General features: G+C 34.2%; 1 protein-coding gene across 1 annotated transcript; it reads left to right on the forward strand.

Annotated features, from left to right (window-relative positions):
* Positions 1-9,035: 9,035 nt before the first annotated feature.
* Positions 9,036-18,188, forward strand: LOC132178143 (loganic acid O-methyltransferase). The gene is made up of 4 exons (XM_059590597.1): positions 9,036-9,081; positions 12,597-12,679; positions 15,386-16,045; positions 17,850-18,188. Exons 1-4 carry the CDS (start codon positions 9,036-9,038, stop codon positions 18,186-18,188), a joined length of 1,128 nt encoding a protein of 375 aa, XP_059446580.1.
* The last annotated feature ends 1,561 nt before the right edge of the window (positions 18,189-19,749 follow it).

A 19,749-nucleotide genomic window follows, 5' to 3' on the forward strand; every position in this document is an offset into this window, starting at 1 on the left:
AATTTTAACATTCTCAAAATCTTCGTGTGTGCATGCTTCCCCAACGTTTGAGCATACAACTCTCACAAATTTGAGTTTTGGTCCAAACCTTGTGTCTTCTTAAGATACAACACACAACATAAAGGCTACAAATGCTATCACATTGAATCCAGTCAAATGTATATCTCCCGTGATGTAGTTTTCCCTCAAACAAGTTTTCCTTATGCCTCCAAATCTCTTGCCTCTCATTCGGTCCCTTCTTCTCAGTATGTCCCTCTTTCAGACCTATCTATGACATCTCCTATACAACATGCTCAGCCCCCTGCTTCACCACTTCCTACAAGTCCCTCATCCACCAATTCGGCTACCTCACACTCTCCTCTCACGAGCCAATAGTGATGGATCTTCAGACCTTGCCATTTGTACCTCCACGGACTCATCCAATGTAGACCAAATTTCAAAACAATATCACTAAACCACATAAATTGACGGGTTGCAAAGTTTGGTACCCACTGCCCTTGCTATCCATCACCGAAGCAGCACTACCAGAACCAACTAGTTTTAGTACTGCCATCAAGATCTTTGAGTTGATGTGTGCAATGCAAGTCAAATTGAGTTCACTTTTGAAAAACTAGACCTGGTTTCTAGTTCCACCTCATCTGGCTCAAAAAATTGTTAGTTGTAAATGGGCGTTTAAAATTAAAAGGAAGAAAAATTTGAGCATAGAACGTCACAAGGCTCGGCTAGTAACAAAAGGATCAACAAGCGGGCCTTAACTATGGTGAAGCCTATAGTTCGATAGTTAAACCTACTACCATATGCATGGTTTTATTTCTAGCCTACTTAGCAAATTGGAGCATTAAATTAGCATCCAAAATGCATTCTTGCATGGTTTTCTTTTAGAGGAGGTATACATGACTTAACCGCTTAGCTTTGCGCATTCCTTGATACTACATCACTTATGCAAGCTCAACAAAGCCTTATACGGCTTGAAACAAGTCCCTAGAGCATGGTTCTCTTCGTTTGATGGCAAATTACTGGAACTTGGCTTTGTTGGTTTCAAAGTTGATTCCTCTTTGTTCATTTTTTGTTCAACAAATGTTACAATATTTATCTTCATCTATGTTGACGATATCATTATTATTGCCTCCATACTTTATGCTATTGATGATGTTTTGCAGCATCTTCGAGTCAATTTCGTAGTCAAAGACTTGGGCAATCTCAACTTATTTCTAGGCATTGAAGGATACCACTACAATCTGGTATATTAAAATGAAGATATATTCTCGATTTGTTGAAGAAAACTAACATGCTAGACGTGAAGTTGATCACATCTCTAATGGCATCCTCCTACATTCTCTCAGCCTATGAAGGTGATCCTATAAAAGATCCCTCTCTTTATCGAAGCATGGTTGGTTCACTCTAACACCTCTCACTCACTAGACCTGATCTTGCATTTTTCGTGAGTCAAGTATGTCAGTTCATGCACCGCCCAACATGAATATATTGGCAAGCAGTAAAGAGAATCCTTCGCTACCTCAAACAAACGTTGTCCTATGGTTTATGTCTCACATCGAGCAAGTCATTCACACTTGAGGCTTTCTTTGATGCGGATTGGGCAGACTGTTTGGATGGAAGATGGTCAACTAGTGGCTATTGTGTGTTCCTTGGCAAAAATCTTATCTCATGGAGCTCATGTAAACAGCCAGCCATTTTCAGATCATCTAACGAAGCTCAGTACAAGTCCATCGCCAACGCTACTGCCAAATTGCTTTGGATACAAGCTCTCCTTCATGACCTTGGAAACACACTTACATCTTCAAAAAAACTTAGGTGTTCCATGCAAGAACAAAGCATGTGAAAATAGACTTCCACTTCGTTTAAGATCATGTTGCTAATAAGTCTCTACAAGTCCGCTTTATCCCAAGCAAAGATTAGCTAACTGATGTCCTTACCAAACCAGTTGTGTCCTCAAGATTTCAAGACTTTTGCATCAAGCTCAACATCTAGTCTCCCTTGTTGACATTACGGGTGTGTGTGGTGTTGAAGCACATTTCGTCTCGTCCACAGCAATGCATATCAAACACAATTCTAGTCCTTTAAGAGAACTATATGATAAAAGACTATAAATGAATATGTGATAGAGTTGGTTGGAGTCTTAAAGTATAAGATTCCTTAGATGTATATATAACGATCTAGAGTTTTAGAGTATAACTATCTAAAAATTCCATTGTAAGCAAACTAGTATAGTCCTAAGTTGTATTGTAACAAAACTATATTTGTAATCTCTATGTATATATCAATACATGCTCACAAGGAAGAGCACAGTTGAAAATCCTAATTTAGTATACTTGAGAGTTCACATATGGTCAAGCAACATATATTTAATGTGATTGTCAAGCAACTCCACTAGAGGGTGGTCGTCTATGATCTTAATCACATCTTCTATATCTGCTAAGGAAGTATATCCTTGTAATTCATAAAGCAAAAGCATCCTCTGGAGGGAGCATGACCCCATTGTCAAGGCGATGTGTCTACATTACTATAGACCAACAATGAAGGCCGTGAAACTCAAATTTTGAATCTTTCTACCGCTTGATATTTTGAAAGATAGGGGTTCTATTGAACCAATTGTAATCTTAATTTTACTAGATTAATTCATTATGTAAAAGTCATATCTTAAAGATAGGAGTTCAACAAACTTGAACTTTTGAAACCTAATCATATTAGGGCTCTCTATCTAACTAGGTCCTTTGGCATTCTTAGTGTGGTCTTATGGTTTATAACTATGGCACTACCATATATGGTGGTCAAACTGCCATACATGCAACCCCTAAAATTATTTAATCATGCTTTAATGGTCAATACATCTTTTGAATTATTGGGCATCAACAAAAGAATCTAAAAGAAACTAACAAACAATACTTAAAACAATATTGAAAATCATGTGTTTTAGGCCATCAACTTGAACCAGTTTTCCTAGACTAGAAAGATACATAGACGAGAAAAAGAGATGGATGCATAGATGAGAAAGTGACGGTCACTTTGTTTCTGAAGCAGGTACAGCCTATTGGGTTGTGAAAAAGGAATTAAGAGACAAAAAGCATTGAGCAGTGAGAGATTAATTTGGAAGTGTTTCCGAATTCTGGTGGATCATGGATGAGGAGTGACCTATTGCGGATAACAAAAACATTGTCGTTTGTAATCATGGAAGAGAAGAATGTCATTATGGCAATTATTCATACGACAATTATTGATAAGTCAACATTTTTCTTAATTATCAACTGTCACTTTTGTTTTAAGAAGATTATACTACAATTCAAAAAAGAAAAAAGAAAAAAAAAAGATTATACTAAAAATTCACTCCAAATATATATATATAACGAAATAATTGGAGTGAATTAAGACAATTAAAATGACAAGGGTTTTTGAAAACCAACAACTATGACCATCAAAGCATAAATAAAGATGATGTATAACATGTCTCACAGTGAAATTAGCAAGAAAATATTAGCTCCAACCATCCAAATGTGTCCACGTGTTGCCACTCACTACAAAAATTATGGTCATTAGCGGCGACCCAAAATCGCCGCTAATGAGCAAAAAGTTGCCGCTATTTGCAAATACCGGCAACACGTGGCTTCTATTTGGTGATTGGTAGTAATCCGACGGTAAAGTCAAATACCAGTGACTTTCACAGTTGCCGCTAATGACAACTCATTAGCGGCCACTCTAAGTCGTCGCTAATAATTTTTTTTTTTTTTTTTACCTGAAAAAATGGTTCAAAATGGTTCCATGGTTGCTGCTATTGGTATATCATTAGCGGCGACCACCAAATTGCCGCTAATTGTATGTCAATAGTAGCGTCATTGAGTCGCCGCTAATGATATAAGAAAATTAAAAATAAAAAAAGTCAATAGTGGCCACATAGAGTTGCCGCTATTCCTCTATCATTAGCAGCAACCTATAGTTGCCGCTATTTCTCCAGCATTACCGGCGACCTATAGTTGTCGCTATTCGTTTGTCATTAGCGGCAACATAGAGTCGCCGCTATTTATCTCATTAGCGGCAACTTAGAGGTTGCCGCTAATGAGTTAAAAAATAGAAACTCAATAGTGGCGACCTTATTGGGGGAGAAAAAAAAAAAGCATCTATATCTATATATATTGGGATGGCACGTGCAATACATCATAGTGTAAACAAAGATAACCAAGATTAACAGAACATATAGGACAATAGATATAACTCACTTAAATTCTGGGCATCCTACTTCTCGATTACTCAAAAGCAACTTGCTGGAAATTTCCAAAACCATTTTCAGTTATGAAAAATGAAAGGAATCTTATTTATAAAAACAAAATAACAAAAAAGCCAAATGGGTCAGAAGTGCACCATTCTTCATCAATATTCTCTTTCCCGTGTATGTGCTTGTAAGTGCAATAATGCTTCTGTGACGCCTGGAAGAGAGAGAGAGAGAGAGAGAGAGAATTCATATGCAAACACTACACACTTGAACCAAGAAATAAAAAACTCCAGAATAACATTATTCAAAAGCAAGAATACAAGAAAAATGCATTACTTAAAAAGGGTCCTGTTCAAACAGCTATATACCTCCTCATGGATTAGAAGAGTGCAACTTCCACCCATATATCCAACAACAACATATTAACCATTGAGAAATTTTCTTACAGTCAAAAAGATTCCTTTTATAATTGCTCACTCAACAACTGGTACCAATGAAAAACATGTTTCATGATTAAATGATTAGGAATTATTTTCACCCTTACTGTTAATTACACTTGGCTGCAATATGGATAATAGAAGGAAAGGAGACAAGCACTCTATGTTGTGATGACCTACAAAGCAAGCAAATTGGACAAATCCGAGTGGTCCAATATATGTTAAGCAATAAAAATATCTATTCAGTTTCTAAATGCAAGGACCTATCTAAAAAAATGCATGGGAGTGTGAGGCATGAGACTTGAGAGACATCCATATAAGACGCTAACCATTAGCATGCATCATTAAACATGCCCTCCAAATCAGGATGAATGGTCCACTTGCAAATAATTAGTTTTATTGGGACAATAAGTCAATTTTTATTCATTTTTCATTTTAAGATAGAGGTCTATGTCTACTTAGTTTCTAGTTTAAGGTTTCTCAATCTCTAACATCTATTCGCATTAGCAAATCGCTATTGACCTCTTAATAGCGGCAACTTTATGTCGCCGCTAATAGGCCTATTTTTTTATTTGTTTTTTTTCGTTAGGACCATTAGCGGCAACTTTAAATATTGCCGCTATTAACCTTTTAATAGCGGCAACTTTTTAAAGTTGCCGCTGTTGCGCTCATAATAGCGGCAATAGTTTGTTGCCATTGATTGTGTTTAAATAGCGGCAACGTGTATCACCGCTATTGAGTGCCTAACAGCGGCGACCGTGTGATGTCGCCGCTGACGAGTAGTAAATAGCGGCAATAATTGTCGCCGTTATTGGTGTTGCTGCTAAATATCAACTATTTTGGTATATAGCGTCCGCTATTAGCGGCGACTTTATTGTCGCCGCTAATGACCTCTCATTAGCGGCAACCTTTAAAAGTTGCCGCTAATGAGGGGTCATTAGCGGCAACTTTTGGGTCGCCGCTAATAATTTGGTTGCTAATGACCAAATTTCTTGTAGTGACTAGACTTTGGTAGCTACATAACATGTGGCACCTGAATTCAGATAAGTACAATAATGCTTAGATTAGGTAGTCCCATGTCTAATGTCTTGGCAAATAAGAAATTGATCAATATATTTCTCTTTAAAAAAAAAAAAAAACATAAATATGGATTTTCAGCAAAAAGAGAAAATAAGAAGTACCTAGAATAAACACTCCTCGGAAGAAAAAAAAAAAAAAAAAAAAAAATTGAGAATGTCTTGGCATCTATATACATTGTAACATTATTTAAAATTGAGAATGGTGTAACATCATATATACCATTAAATGTAATAAAATAAAATTTAAAATAACATAAATTATCTCATTTTTTTTAAAAAATAAATAAATAAAAGTAATTTGCTAAAGCTTTTTCAATGGTGTTTTCATTTTTTATTTGAAAAAAATGTTGACCTAATATAAAGATAAAAATATTTTAAAACATTTTTGTAAATAGTTTTAATAAGAGTATGATCATCTATACATACTTGTAAAATTAATTTATTTTGATCCACATATGCTATAAAGCACTTCATAACATGTACTATAACCAAAGAAAACATTTTTCTTTGATCCCATCAAATTAAAAACTGATTTTACAAGTTAAAACACGGTTTTGCAATATTCATATATAATTCTAGATTGTTACCACGTTTGAAACGAACTTAGGCTCCGTTTACTTCGACGTAAAATGATTTCGAGAAAATATTTTCCGCATTTTTACGGTGTTTACTACGACGTAAAATAGTGGTCAAACCGAAAATGATTTCGGTTTGACCAAAAATCCTTTACATTTCTGGGGAAAATGGTTCACACTTTTTAATTTCGTAAACCATTTTCCCTGCTCACCCAAAAAAAAAAACCCGACGCTTTCTGATTATAAAAAAAAACCAAAAAAACCCCGACTCTCACCTTCACGCACAGCTTCTCCTTTACCTTCACCTTCACGCACAGCGGCAGCTGCTGATTCTCCTTCACCTGCACAGCTCATCTCTCTCTCGGCCGAGCTTCACTCTTCAACCCCGACGCAGGTACTCTCATCTTTCTCTTTCTTTGTTGAACCATATGTATGGAGTGATTCAAATCTACGAATTTCTCTTGGTAATTTTCGTTTGATTTTGGTTTATTTCTCTGTTGGACAACTGGAAATCATGGAGCGATCTTGATTTTGGTTTCTTTCCCTATTAATGTATCAGATTTGCGATTTAGGTTTTGGGTCTAGGGTGTGGATTTTGGAAAATGAGAACTTCTGCGATCTTTGTTGTTATGGGCTGTTTTGGTTGTTGATTCTTGGAAGTTCTGACTTTGAGATGAACCTCAACCGAATGGGTTTTTGTTTCCTTTTGATTTTCTGGTTGTGTGATGGCAGATTGGGGGGGATTTTCGGTGGCTCTTGGCTCTTTGCTTGGTGTTTTGCTATGTGAGGTCTTGGTTGAATTTTCGTTTTACTGTCATCAGCATTCATGTAGTCTTGGATTTTCGTTTTACTGTCATCAGAATTCTGGCATGGCTTTGTTGTATTTTTCAAACTGTGGTTGAATGTCCTGTTGATTTGCTGCTGCTTTGGCTGTTGTTGTGAGGCTAGGTGGAGGTTGTGCTCTTTCTCCAGCATCGGCTACTGAAGCTAGTGGGAGAGGAATAGTTTTTTGTTCTTAGCAGGTTTTGTGTTGTGTTGTGTTGTAGAGTTGAGCTGTTTAGGTTAGTTTTTGTTTGTTTGTAGATGTTTTGATTTTCATAGGAGGGTTTCTGTCCAATTCTCAGAAGATTAAGAATTTGGGATGTTTTTTTTTTTTGGATTTTGTTAGGTTGGTTGTTGGGTGCTGCAAGTGTTTTGAGGACTTGTCTGTATTCTTTGTGTTTTGAGGACATCCTGATTTTTGCTTTGCTTGCTTGACTTCATTGCATGTAATAACTAAAACCCATTACTAGTTAAGCCTCTTTCTGCAGAGTAAATGCCTCTGTTTCTTGCAAAGTATTTAGCTGAAAATTTATGCCTTGCTTTTTTCTTAAAATATGACCAAGGTATCTGGTTGCCCAAAATGGTTGTAAGTTGGGGATAGAGGGAAATTCCTGTCCTTTATTTGTTTGTTTGTGTTGTACAAGCTACCTGGCAAACTTACCTTTATAATTTTATACCTTATAACACTATATGAAGGGTGATTTTTGCTATAGTCAGTAAGCAATGGAAAAAACAACAAATGGTAGAAAATGTCTCTTCACTTGCACTTTACAAGATATTCTTTTCAAACCTACAGAAGGCTAGGGGGCGGGGGTGTTACAAAAGTATAAAGAGACCCATGATCACAAATGAGAATCTGAAGTTTGTTTATTCTACAATAATCCAGCCATACTAGACTACAACGCTACTATGTTTCCAGATCTTTCAAAAGTACTTAGATTGCAATGCTACACACCCATTAGGGCCATTACCAAGCAACAGGCTCCAGCATGGCAGCCTATGACCCTAGAATACATGTTCCCAACATATAAAATTTCCAATATTAACCCACAAATTTACTCGTATATCATCAAGTAAACATTTGAATTTTTTTTAAAATAATGGTAATGGGCATCTAATTAAATTTGGTCAAAGTTGAGGTAACTGCATATGCAGTCTGAAACAATTCTTAATATAATCAAATTACTTAATATATATGCTAATAGTTGCTTGTTAGTTTATATAGCCACGTTTCAGCTTTTTGGTTAGTTTGGTTGTAAGCTTTTGGTTAAGTTTGTTCATAGTATTGATAATCTAGTGTTTTATGTTGTTTGTAGATGGATGAAAGAATTCTTTCGACAGTTACGACCACAGTTGCATCTGTTCTTGCTATTGGGCTTATAATCTTAAAAGATATTTGATCTAGGAGAGTATTACGTAGGGAACCTCATGCTAATCGAGAGTATGCTTTATGGAAGCAAACAAGATTGTATTGACCAAATAAGAATGAGTCCTATATCTTTCTTTGAATTATGTAAAATTCTTGCTGAGAACAACCTTGTACGTGAGACCATTCACATGTCTATTAAGGAACAAGTGTTGATATTTTTACACATTATTGGGCATAATGTGAGGTTTCGAGTGGTTGGTGGAAGGTTCTATAGATCGATTAGGTCTATTCATCGATGTTTTAAGGTTGTACTTGGAGGAGTCTTGACGCTATATAAACATTTAATTAAACAACTTGATAACTCTACTCCGCTGGAAATAAGGAATAGCCGAAGGTTTTACCCATATTTTAAAGTAAGTTTTAAAATTTGAATTTTTTCTTTTTTTTAAAAAAAAAAAAAAAAAATTCAAGTAATTTGTCAAATTAGCGTAACTTGTATTGGTCTTCATTAGGATTGTGTTGGAGCAATAGATGGAACTCATACTCGGGCATCTATTCCAGTTGAAATCCAAGGAAGGTTTCGTGGTCGAAAAGATCGAAAAGATCGAACAACACAAAATGTGTTAGCTGGCATTACTTTTGATGTAAAATTCACATATGTGTTAGCTGGTTGGGAAGGAAGTGCACATGATTCTCGTGTTTTAAACGATGCACTCACTAGGCCAGGAGGATTCAAAATTCCTGAAGGTAACTATTATCTTGGTGATGCTGGTTATGGAAATCGAAATGGAATTCTCTCTCCCTATCGTGGTGTTCGGTACCATTTGAAAGAGTTTAGTGATCATCCACCTGAAAATGAAAAGGAATTATTCAATCTTCGTCATTCGTCCTTAAGAACCACAATTGAACGAGGATTTGAAATTTTGAAGAGACATTTCCGTGTGTTGGATGCAGAACCATTTTGGTTGTTCGAAACACAAGTGGAAGTAGTTTTATCATGTTGTGTCATTCACAATCACATTATGGGTGTTGATCCTAATGACTCAATTATGGAAGAAGCTGTTTGTGATATTGAATCTCAAAATCAAAGTGGTAGAGTCTACCAAATAAGAAGGGAAGTTCAAGAGGAAAATAGAGAATGGACAATCAAAAGGGATGTAATATGTCATACGATGTGGGATGATTATAAAAATAGGAAAAATGTGTAGATTTTTTTTCTCTCGTATGGTTGATATTGTAATGTTTATTTCTTGAACTAGTCATGTTTAAAGACAATTATGTTTTTATTTTTAATGATTTGATTGTATGATATACATTTGATATTTAATCCAGCTTATGATATGAGTTTATTTCTATATTGCATTATGTTTTTATCTTTCATGAGATATTGTATATTGTTATCTTGCATTACCATTCATATGTTTGTGATTGTAGCAATGGGCAAAGGTAAGGAGAAGAACGTTGCAAACAAGCAATTTAGGTAGTCAAAACCTATGCATACTTTGTTACTTGAAATTCTTGCTGATGAGGCTGCTAAAGTAAATAAGCCTTCAAACACATTCAAACATGCGTCATTTGCACTAGTTGCGAAGTCAATTAGCGAGAAATTCGGAGTTGAATGTGTACCTGACCATGTTGACAACTGCCTTCGAACCATAAAGAGCATGTGGAATATCATCGGCACCCTCCATAAAAAGAGTGGCTTTGGATGGAATGAAAATTTGAGGATGATAACTTGTGACAAGAAGGTGTATGATGAGGAAGTGGTGGTATGAGACTTATTTTATTTATTATAGCAATTATATAGTCTTGAAGTTTTATTGAAATTCTATTATTTCTTTTAACAGGCGAATCCTAAGCATGAGCAATATTTAAATAAAAAAATTGAAATGTACGATGAGATGGCCATAGTTGTTGGTAAGGATATGGCGACTGGGAGTTTTGCAAAGTCTTTTACTGATGTAGTGCAGCATGATAACATTCTTGATTGGGATTTGGATTTGGATTTTGATGATGTGTCATCAAAAGGAAAATATGTTGCTTTCTCCGATTCAGGTTCAACCAAAAGGTCACATAGGAAAAGAAGTCGTGATGATAGTGAAGATGGATATAATTTGATATCTGAAAAGTTGGGAGAGGTTGCATTAGCACTTCAAGCTCTTAATAAGGGAGTCAACGCAGATCATCTTTATCAGGAGGTGATGAAGGTGGAAGGGTATGATGAGTTTATGCTTGCAACTGCATTCGACCATTTGAATGGAGATGAGAAGCTTGCAAGAGGATTTCTTGTAAAGAATGCTAAGCTTAGAAAATTTTAGTTGGACAACTTCTTCAAAAACCATGGAAATTAGAATTTGCGTATTATCAATATGTAGTAAGATACTAATGAACTTGGATGGTAGTTTTTTAGCCAAAGTATTGTAATATTTGTGGTTGAATTTTAGAATTCATGGTATTTTTTTTTTCTTTTTCTTTCAAGCAAGATGAAAGCAATGTACTTGCCCTTTCATATATATCAATCTTCCTAGATGTGGAATATTCGTAATATTTATGGTATTATATTTTATAGGTAAATATAAAATATTTTAAAAAAAATTAAAAAATTGATTTTCAGTACAATTGAATAGCTAATATTAAAATTAATAGTTTTTTAAAAATATTTTTTAAAAATAAAAAATTGTTTTTGAAAATATTTTTAAAAAAAATTGATTTTCCGTGCGCGTGGTAAACACCGTAAAATGTTTTAGGTGGAAAACATTTTTAGGAAAAATGACTTCCCTAAAAATATTTTCCGACGGAAACCATTTTACGTCGAAGTAAACGGAGCCTTAATTAGAACAAGTCCAGAACTGATTTTACAAGTTAAAACTTTTAGCAATATCTCTCAACTTGAGAATTTTCCTCCAGCCCCAAGAACTATGAGGCACACCAAAAACTTTTCCCTTTTAGCAGATTTTCTTTAACCCAAGCCACCCAAATAGAATTTGTAAGCTTAGCATTCATCTATTATTTATAATGACTTAAGAAAAAACACTAACTATAACTGCGTTATCACCTCAAAACGAATGTAAAACTTACTATCCATGAATATTTTTATAAATTATTCATTTTATATGGACTACTCATCTTTTCAATATAGGACGTCGGGGTGTTACACTATTACATTACATGAGTTTAACTCCATTTCAATTAAAATTGTCCACGTGTAGGAAGATATTTTAATATTTTTTTAAATTTCTAATTTCTGTACTTCTCTTAACTTTTACCGTATAAAATCTTTTACTTTTACCTTATAACACTTGGCTTGTCCCAAAAAGTTTCATTTTGCACCGTAACAAAGAATAAAATTCAATTTGATAATTGCAAACTCATTATGGTTAAGCCATCAAGCTCATTATTGGTGGCTGACGTTAAATTGGTTGAAAAAGAAAGTTGTAAATCATGCCACTTGTGTGTATATATATATATTGTTATTTATCTCGTTAACGTTATAAAAGAAATTAAAATACAAAAATAGCCAAGACCAGTCTCGTTGAAAAGTAAAGTTAATCTCAAATAGTATTAAGAGTTTTGTTTTTAGAAAGTTATAAAATATAGAAGAATGAAAAGAACATATTCGGGAGCATCCAATTAAGCTGTACCTGGTCTCTTCACATTCCAAGCATAAACGAAAGCATTAAAAAATAAATAAATAAAAAAGAGGTTAACTTTCTAATGTAATTATTTATTTGACTTTCTTTCAAAATAAAAAAAAAAAAAAATTATTTATTTGACTTGCTTGTAATTTAATAACTATAGCCTATAGGGCATAAAAAATGACAAAAAATAAAAATAAAATATAAACCTGTACGGCCTCATATATATATATTAATTTTAGGGTTGGACCCATGTCTTAGACGACAGAGAATTAATATATTAAACATATGCATGCGTCCTTTATGGTGGTACCACTACATGCATATATGTTCTATAAATTCCAAACAACTCCCCTCAAATCTTTACTCCTATATCGCACAAACACAAACACACCAACTTCGCTCAAATTAATGGCGGAATCGGTCCCTTCTTCGCTTCAGGTGAGCACGGCTGGAGATGTCACAAAAATGGCGTCCGATGTACTCCCTGTGAATGGCGGCCATGGCAGTTACAGCTACTCCAAATATTCCTACTATCAGGTTTGTTTAACCCTACTTGTCTGTCCGATCTATCGATGAACACAAATTTTTTTTAAAAAAAAAAAGAAAGAAAAAGAAAGAAAGAAATATATATATATCCCATATGATATTTTTTCAAACGTCTTGATTCAGAAAAAGAAAAAGAAATCTATCATATCTCTGCTTTCTATCCAAAATGTTCTTCTTCTTTGGTTAGTTTCTTAATCGTATGCATGTTCATAATTAATCCTAGTGATCTATTTATGATATGATTAATGCTGAGAGATTTGCAGGCTCGAGATTGGAAATAATGATATTTTCAGACGAATTAATTTCCATGAATCTTTTCTCTCGTTATTTTTAATTTTTTAATTATTGATATGCTCATTTTTACTTTTATGTTTGTGGGCTACAAGAAGACATCTAGATCTACAGAGCTAAAACGCTCTTAAGATCAGGCCAAGTACCAATTAAACACCTCAGAGTCTTCATGAGTCAATATTCATTGCAACTACAGTTAGAGTGAAAAGAATCTAGTTTGGAAGAATGGAATCTAGCCCCCCAAATTCTAATTTTTAAAATTATGTACAGGCTGTTTAGTCAAATCTCTCTCTCTTAAGAAAATAATAATGAAATGACTAAATCTAACCCTTTTTATTTTATATATATATATATATATATATATATATATAAGTTTAAATTTTTAGGGCAAGTACTAGTGATTTAACATGATATCAGAGCAAAAACTATAAATTCAAACTTTCATCTTTTGTTTTAACTACTTACTTGTTTATTTCTCTCTTGTAGTAAAGTATTAATTAAATTACTAAATTAATTAATTTTTATAAGCTTAAGTTTTTGAGATAACTGATAATTGAATATGATATTAGTGCAAATATTCTAATTAGGCTTGAAACTTGTGTCCATCATTCACTTTCCATTTCAACCACGTATTACTTCACTTATTAAGAGTATTAGAATATTAATTACATTACTAAATCAATTATTTCTTATATATTAACTTAGACTTTTGAGACAACCGGTGATTTAACACTTTATTCTCGACCAAAGCTAACTATATGCTAAGGTGACTTGACCTCTAGACCTTATCTAGAAGCTACTCTACTCTTTTTGCCAGAACAAAAGTTCAGAGGTCTAGTCTTCGATTTGCCTAGATTATGGTTTGAACAAAAAAAAAAAAAAACTCAACATGCATCATCGATAATTTTTGGTGAGAAAAATAAAATCAGACAAATCTGTGTATAAAATAAAAAGAAGATCTATTCAATTCAAAAGAAATGACTTTTTCTCGAAAATATTATCCGCTAACTTCTCGATTTGCTTCCTTTCTTGATGTATTTTTTCTTTGAGGTACGTAATCCCATACTTTTAGATTGTTTCCTTGGTAGCCTTGTTTTGATTTACTTCCTTCTTTCTCTCTTCCCTTAAAAAAAGTACAGAAAAAAGAAAATGGAAATAGCTAATTGTTTGATTTCGGCCCATAGTAGTCATTTCAACCATGACAAACAAAGTTTGGATTTAAAAAAACCACAACAAAAAAATAAAATAAAATTATAAAGGATGTTATTATTAAGAGAAATGATAACAATCATTTTTCATTCAATCTTTCATCCATCTCCATATAATAGGTGAGTAAGAGAATGAATTCACCATGACCTTCAGATCAAGAAAGTGACTCATTTGAATTCAATCGATATTGAGAAAACAAAGATTTTTTTTTTTTTTTGGCTGGTAAATTTATTAAATGTGACTCTCAGTAATTATAACGCTCTACCATTTTTCCTCAAATTAATTACCATCTTATTACTTCATTATGCTCCCCCTTGCACACCAATTCTAAAGGTGCATTTAACATTGTAATTTCATTAAAAAAAAAAGTGCGATTTTAAACTAAATCATAAAAAATTGATTGTTTGGAATTACGTCTTTTTAAAATTCCGATTAATTTGAAGAGGCACGTACATAATCGGTTTTTTTGTATTGTAGGGAAGGAGATGCTCTTTTGAAAATGCACAATTTGAAATGATAAACTGCGATCTTAAAGGCTAAATCACGATTTTGCTAAACGCTTAACTGCGTTTTTAAAAATCACGTTTTCAAATCACATATTTTAAAATCGTTATTCTTAAACCTCACTTTTTGAAATCACAATCCCAAATGAACACTTAAAAGAATGTTAGATCACTATTTATCTCAAAAGTTTTATCTCATAAGAATGATAGACTCATTAAGGACAAAAATTTCCTATAAATTTTTCCTACAAACGAGCCTCTAAAAATTATATGTATCGTTTAAGCATGTGATAAACACGTACTTTTTACTAATGTTGTTAAAATAATGTTAAATCACAACTTATACAAAAAGCTTAAACATATAAAAACAATAAATTTTATCATTTAAATTATATTCCAACAAATAAAAATTTTAAATCTTGAACCATCACTTCATGTATATATCAGTTAGAGGGAAGATACGTAATAATTTGAACTAAAGGCTTAAAATATCGCTGCTGAAAATTCTACCTCTCTTATTGGCTGATATTCATATTTAAGTATATATATATATATATAGAAAGAGAAAAGTTACAGGATGTGATATGAATGTGAAATAATATTTAAATATTTTTGAGGGAAATGAGGAAAGACCCTTTTCTTGTGAGTAAATGCTGGAAAGACATAAAATAACATAATCTCAACTATTTTGCAGAGACTCTCTGCAAGTGTGGAAAACACAAAGATTGATGAGGAAATTGCTGAGAAGCTTGATGTGTTAAACTTCTGTTCTACTGCCAAAACGATTCGTATTGCAGATTTGGGATGTGCAACTGGACCAAACACATTTTTTGCCATGCAAAATGTAATCAAAGCTATAATGCAGAAGCATCAATCCCTGTGCCCACCTTCTCCACCGCCAGAATTCCAAGTGTTTTTCAACGACCAAATCTCAAATGACTTCAACACTCTCTTCACTGCTCTCCCACCAGAGAGAAAATACTTTGCAGCAGGAGTGGCAGGTTCTTTTCACAACAGGCTGTTTCCAGAATCCTCTCTTCATTTTGTGCACAGCAGCTATTCTCTGCAGTGGCTCTCTGCGTTGCCTGAGGAGTTGAGTGACAAGAACTCTCCGGCGTGGAACAAGGGGAGAGTTCACTACACCAGTGCACCTGACGAAGTGTTTCAGGCTTATTCAACTCAATTTGCTGAGGACATGAAGAAGTTTTTGAATGCTAGAGCAAAAGAGCTTGTGCCTGGAGGAATGATGGTGCTAATCTTATCTGGCATTCCTAAAGGGATGCCTTATTCTCAGCTCCCTGCTGGTACCATGTATGACTTGCTTGCATTGATCCTCATGGATATGGCTGCAGAGGTAAGCTTGTTTGTCCTCTTATATGAAATTGAAGAACATTAAAGATTGTCTACGGAAAACAAGGAAGTTAATAATATTAGGATAGGAAAATTCTTCAAATCCGGTCTCTAAAAATATCATATATTCCTTAACATGTCGGAAACACATGTTTTTCTTATATTCTCAACGAACACGTAGCATTTCTAAAGACGGGGGTTGTTGAATTTCTAAGACCAAATTCATCGAGAACATATTTGGCAATTATTCATAAAATTTAAACAAAAGATAATAAAAATAATGTATATATATATATATTTTTGGATGAATTTTCATTCAAACACAAACAAAACACCCAAACACACCAGCAAGAAAGCTGGAACTTAGTTCTTTACATCAAACAACGAAAAACCAAACTTAACTCAAACAATTACAAATGATCTCCTACAAAAAAATCACAAGCTAAAAAAAAATACTACCACCCATCAAAGAGAAAAAAAATAATAATAATAGTAATAATAAAAAAGAGCTTCACCGCCCATTTTGAACCAAAATACTCAAAGGAATGCTCCAAATCTCACAAATCTTGACATTTTCAACATACTACAAGAATTTTATTTTTTTTGTAACGGACCATTAATGATGTGTCAAGGCTGTTGGCACGTTACTAACGGGTAGTGACGTGTCATTAGTAATGTGTATGGCGAGTTAAAAAATTTGTCGTAACCACTAAGGGATTTAGTAACGTGTCTAACACGTTACCAAAGGGTGATGTGTCAGAATTTGACATGTTACTACATGTATGGTAACGTATTAATTTTAACACGTCACCATTTGATGACGTGTCATATTTTAACATGTTACCAAAGATTTAGTAAAGTGTTAAATTCACACATCACTACAAGGTGTTTGACACGTCACCACAAGGTAACGTGTCAGTATGACACGTTACTAAATCTTTGGTAACATGTCCATTTGACACGTCACCAAAGTCGAGACATGTCAACTATGGCACGTCACCAGAGTGGTAACGTGTCCACTAGGGTAATGTGTTAAATGTTAACACATCACCAATGGGGTGATGCGTGAAATCTAACATGTCACCATGTGGTGACGTGTCACATTGTTGACACGTCACCAAATCTGGCAGTATGCTTGAAATTTCCTTTACCCAGTTTTCCCATGATTCTTGTATTCATATCCCAACAAATAAACTGTAATATTTGCTTCTCAGAGATCACCCTGCTGCAAAATTTAATACTATTCCGGTGCTTCCATATGTGATATACAGTTGCCCCAAAAGCCAATTTACACACCGTGCATGGCAATTTTTTCCCCTTCCATGCCTTCATGCCTTCCTCACCACCTCATCCTAATCCAGCCAAATAGGACTATCCAAACTTTTAAGCATCACATCTCTCCATAACCTCTTACTCCAATCGCACTCAAAAAATAAATGCTCCCTACTTACAATAGTAAGGTGACAAAATAAGCATTTCATATCCCCCACCATACCCCAACTTAGCAACCTATCCCCAGTATATAAGCCCCCTCTAATAGCCAGTCATAGGAAGAAAGAGTGTCTAGGAATAGCGAAAGAGAACCATACCAATTTATGCCAACCAACTTTAGGAAACTTCTCTCTAAGAGCCTCCCATGTATACCTACAAGAATATTTGCAGTTCCTTGAAATATTTTCTAAAGTAGGAAATAAGGGATATTGTTATTTCAGTCTTTAGAGTTGTCTTTCATAAAAGGTATATATATAGACACACACATTACATATATATCAACAATATCTATCTTGATAAATTGTGTCGTCTCTTAGGGCCTTATTGATGAAGATCAAGTGGACTCCTTCAACTTGCCTTTTTATGCTGCTTCACCGGAGGAGATGGCAGGGTTGATAGAGGGAAATGGATATTTCAGCATAGAGAGGATGGAGTTGACGAACCCAGCAACATGGTTGAAAGGCCCGGTTGACATAAGAACATGGATTATGCACGTCAGGGCTGCCATGGAGGGAATGTTCATCAAACACTTTGGAAGGGAGATTATGGATGAAATGTTTGAACGTTTGATTGCTAAACTTGCTGACTTTTCTGCCCACCTTGAGTCAAGATCCCAGGAAAGAGTTCAACTTTTTCTTGTATTAAAGCGTATATGACTTCGCTTGCTACTTCTTTGTGAGATGATCACCAGGTTTGGGACTTGAATAATAAATAAATGTTTATTTTTATTTTCATTTGTGTTTGGTAAAACCCAGATTATTTCAAGTGTAATTTGTTTGAGCATTTTCATTTTTTGCATCATAGTGAGAAATTAGTGTGGATTATATTGTGTTTGGGTGAATAGATACATACTCTATATTTATAGCTGCGGATTTGGTTTACAGGAGACCAGATTAAAAAGAAAGATTTGAAAACAAAATCGATTAAAACTAATCAACTATTAAGGAATATAACTTTTTGATTAAAATTAATTCATATAGTAAAATTGTCATTTTAAGAAACTTAGGGGAGGGCTTTTTGATAAAGCTGCAAACTACGTGTGGTAATAACTTAAAATTGTTTTCTATGGTAAACTTAAAACAAGAATAAAAAAATAATAATTAATTAACAACTCTAAAAATAAAATGAAAATGTTCAAACAAATCAATAAATTGAATGGAAAGAAAGCAATCACAACTTGAATCTAGCATGTTTTCTGTCCATAAAGATTTTATTTTGATCAAATTTTACTAAGAGTTGAGTCATAGTTACGTTCTAGGAGAAAATACACTTTACCCCCCTGAACAATCCACTCATTTGCACTTTTAATATTAATGTTTAAAAAGTGACACTTTACCACCCCCCCCCCCCCCTGACGTCCCCCCCAAAAAAAGTACCTGACATTGACATTTTACCCTCATGAAGTACATTTTACCGCTTGAAGTATTTTGAGTTGACACTTTACCCCCTCGAAGTAACTAAGTTTTGGGGGGGTAAAGTGTCAACTCAGGGGGTAAAATGTCAATTCAAAATATTTCAAGAGAGTAAAGAATATTTCATGGGGGTCAAGTGCCAATGTCAAATACTTTGGAAGGGTAAAGTGTCACTTTTTAAACATTAGGGTTAAAAGTGTAAATGAGTGAATAATTTAGGGGGTAAAATATCTTTTCCCCTATGTTCTAAGCATATTGTTAGGCAAGGTTGGTTAATTAGTATGGTAACTTAGTTTAGGCCTATTATAGGAGTTGAGGACCTTCAGTGGTAAACCTAATTAGTAGAAGGTCTAAGTGGACTATTTTGAACCTTATAATTTATTAACGAATTTAATTAAGGGATTTTCCAAACAAAACAACAAGATTGATTGTTCATTCTCACATTTTGTGGGGGAATGGAGATCACCATCTGCTAGCAATTTTTCATCTTCTTCAACAATTTTCTCAATTTTTTTTTTTACACTTTCTTGAGCTATTTTCTCTTATATCCTCAAGCTTTCTTCTTGTTTTTCTTTGTTTCAAATGAGAAATACCATGCCTCGAGCTCAAACCAAGTTGAGCCACTCAAGTACTTTGCTCGCAATTGCCCTTGTAGCTAGGGCTGTAAATAAACCAATTCATCCGACAACCTACTCGGTTAAGCTCGACCCGAACCTGAGCTTGGCACTGTAGTAACCCACTCGTTATTGTAGACACCCCCTTGATTAGTTAGTGATATATACCCAAGTCACTCGACAAAGCTCGA

Source organism: Corylus avellana, chromosome ca4, assembly GCF_901000735.1.
Source record: "Corylus avellana chromosome ca4, CavTom2PMs-1.0".
Taxonomy (NCBI): Eukaryota; Viridiplantae; Streptophyta; class Magnoliopsida; order Fagales; family Betulaceae; genus Corylus; species Corylus avellana.

Coding starts and splice junctions, on each gene's coding strand:
- LOC132178143 (XM_059590597.1), top strand. CDS start 9,036: ATGGAACTCATACTCGGGCATCTATTCCAGTTGAAATCCAAGGAAG. Junction 9,082..12,596: donor CCAGTTGAAATCCAAGGAAG/GTTTCGTGGTCG, acceptor GCACGGCTGGAG/ATGTCACAAAAATGGCGTCC. Junction 16,046..17,849: donor TCATGGATATGGCTGCAGAG/GTAAGCTTGTTT, acceptor GTCGTCTCTTAG/GGCCTTATTGATGAAGATCA.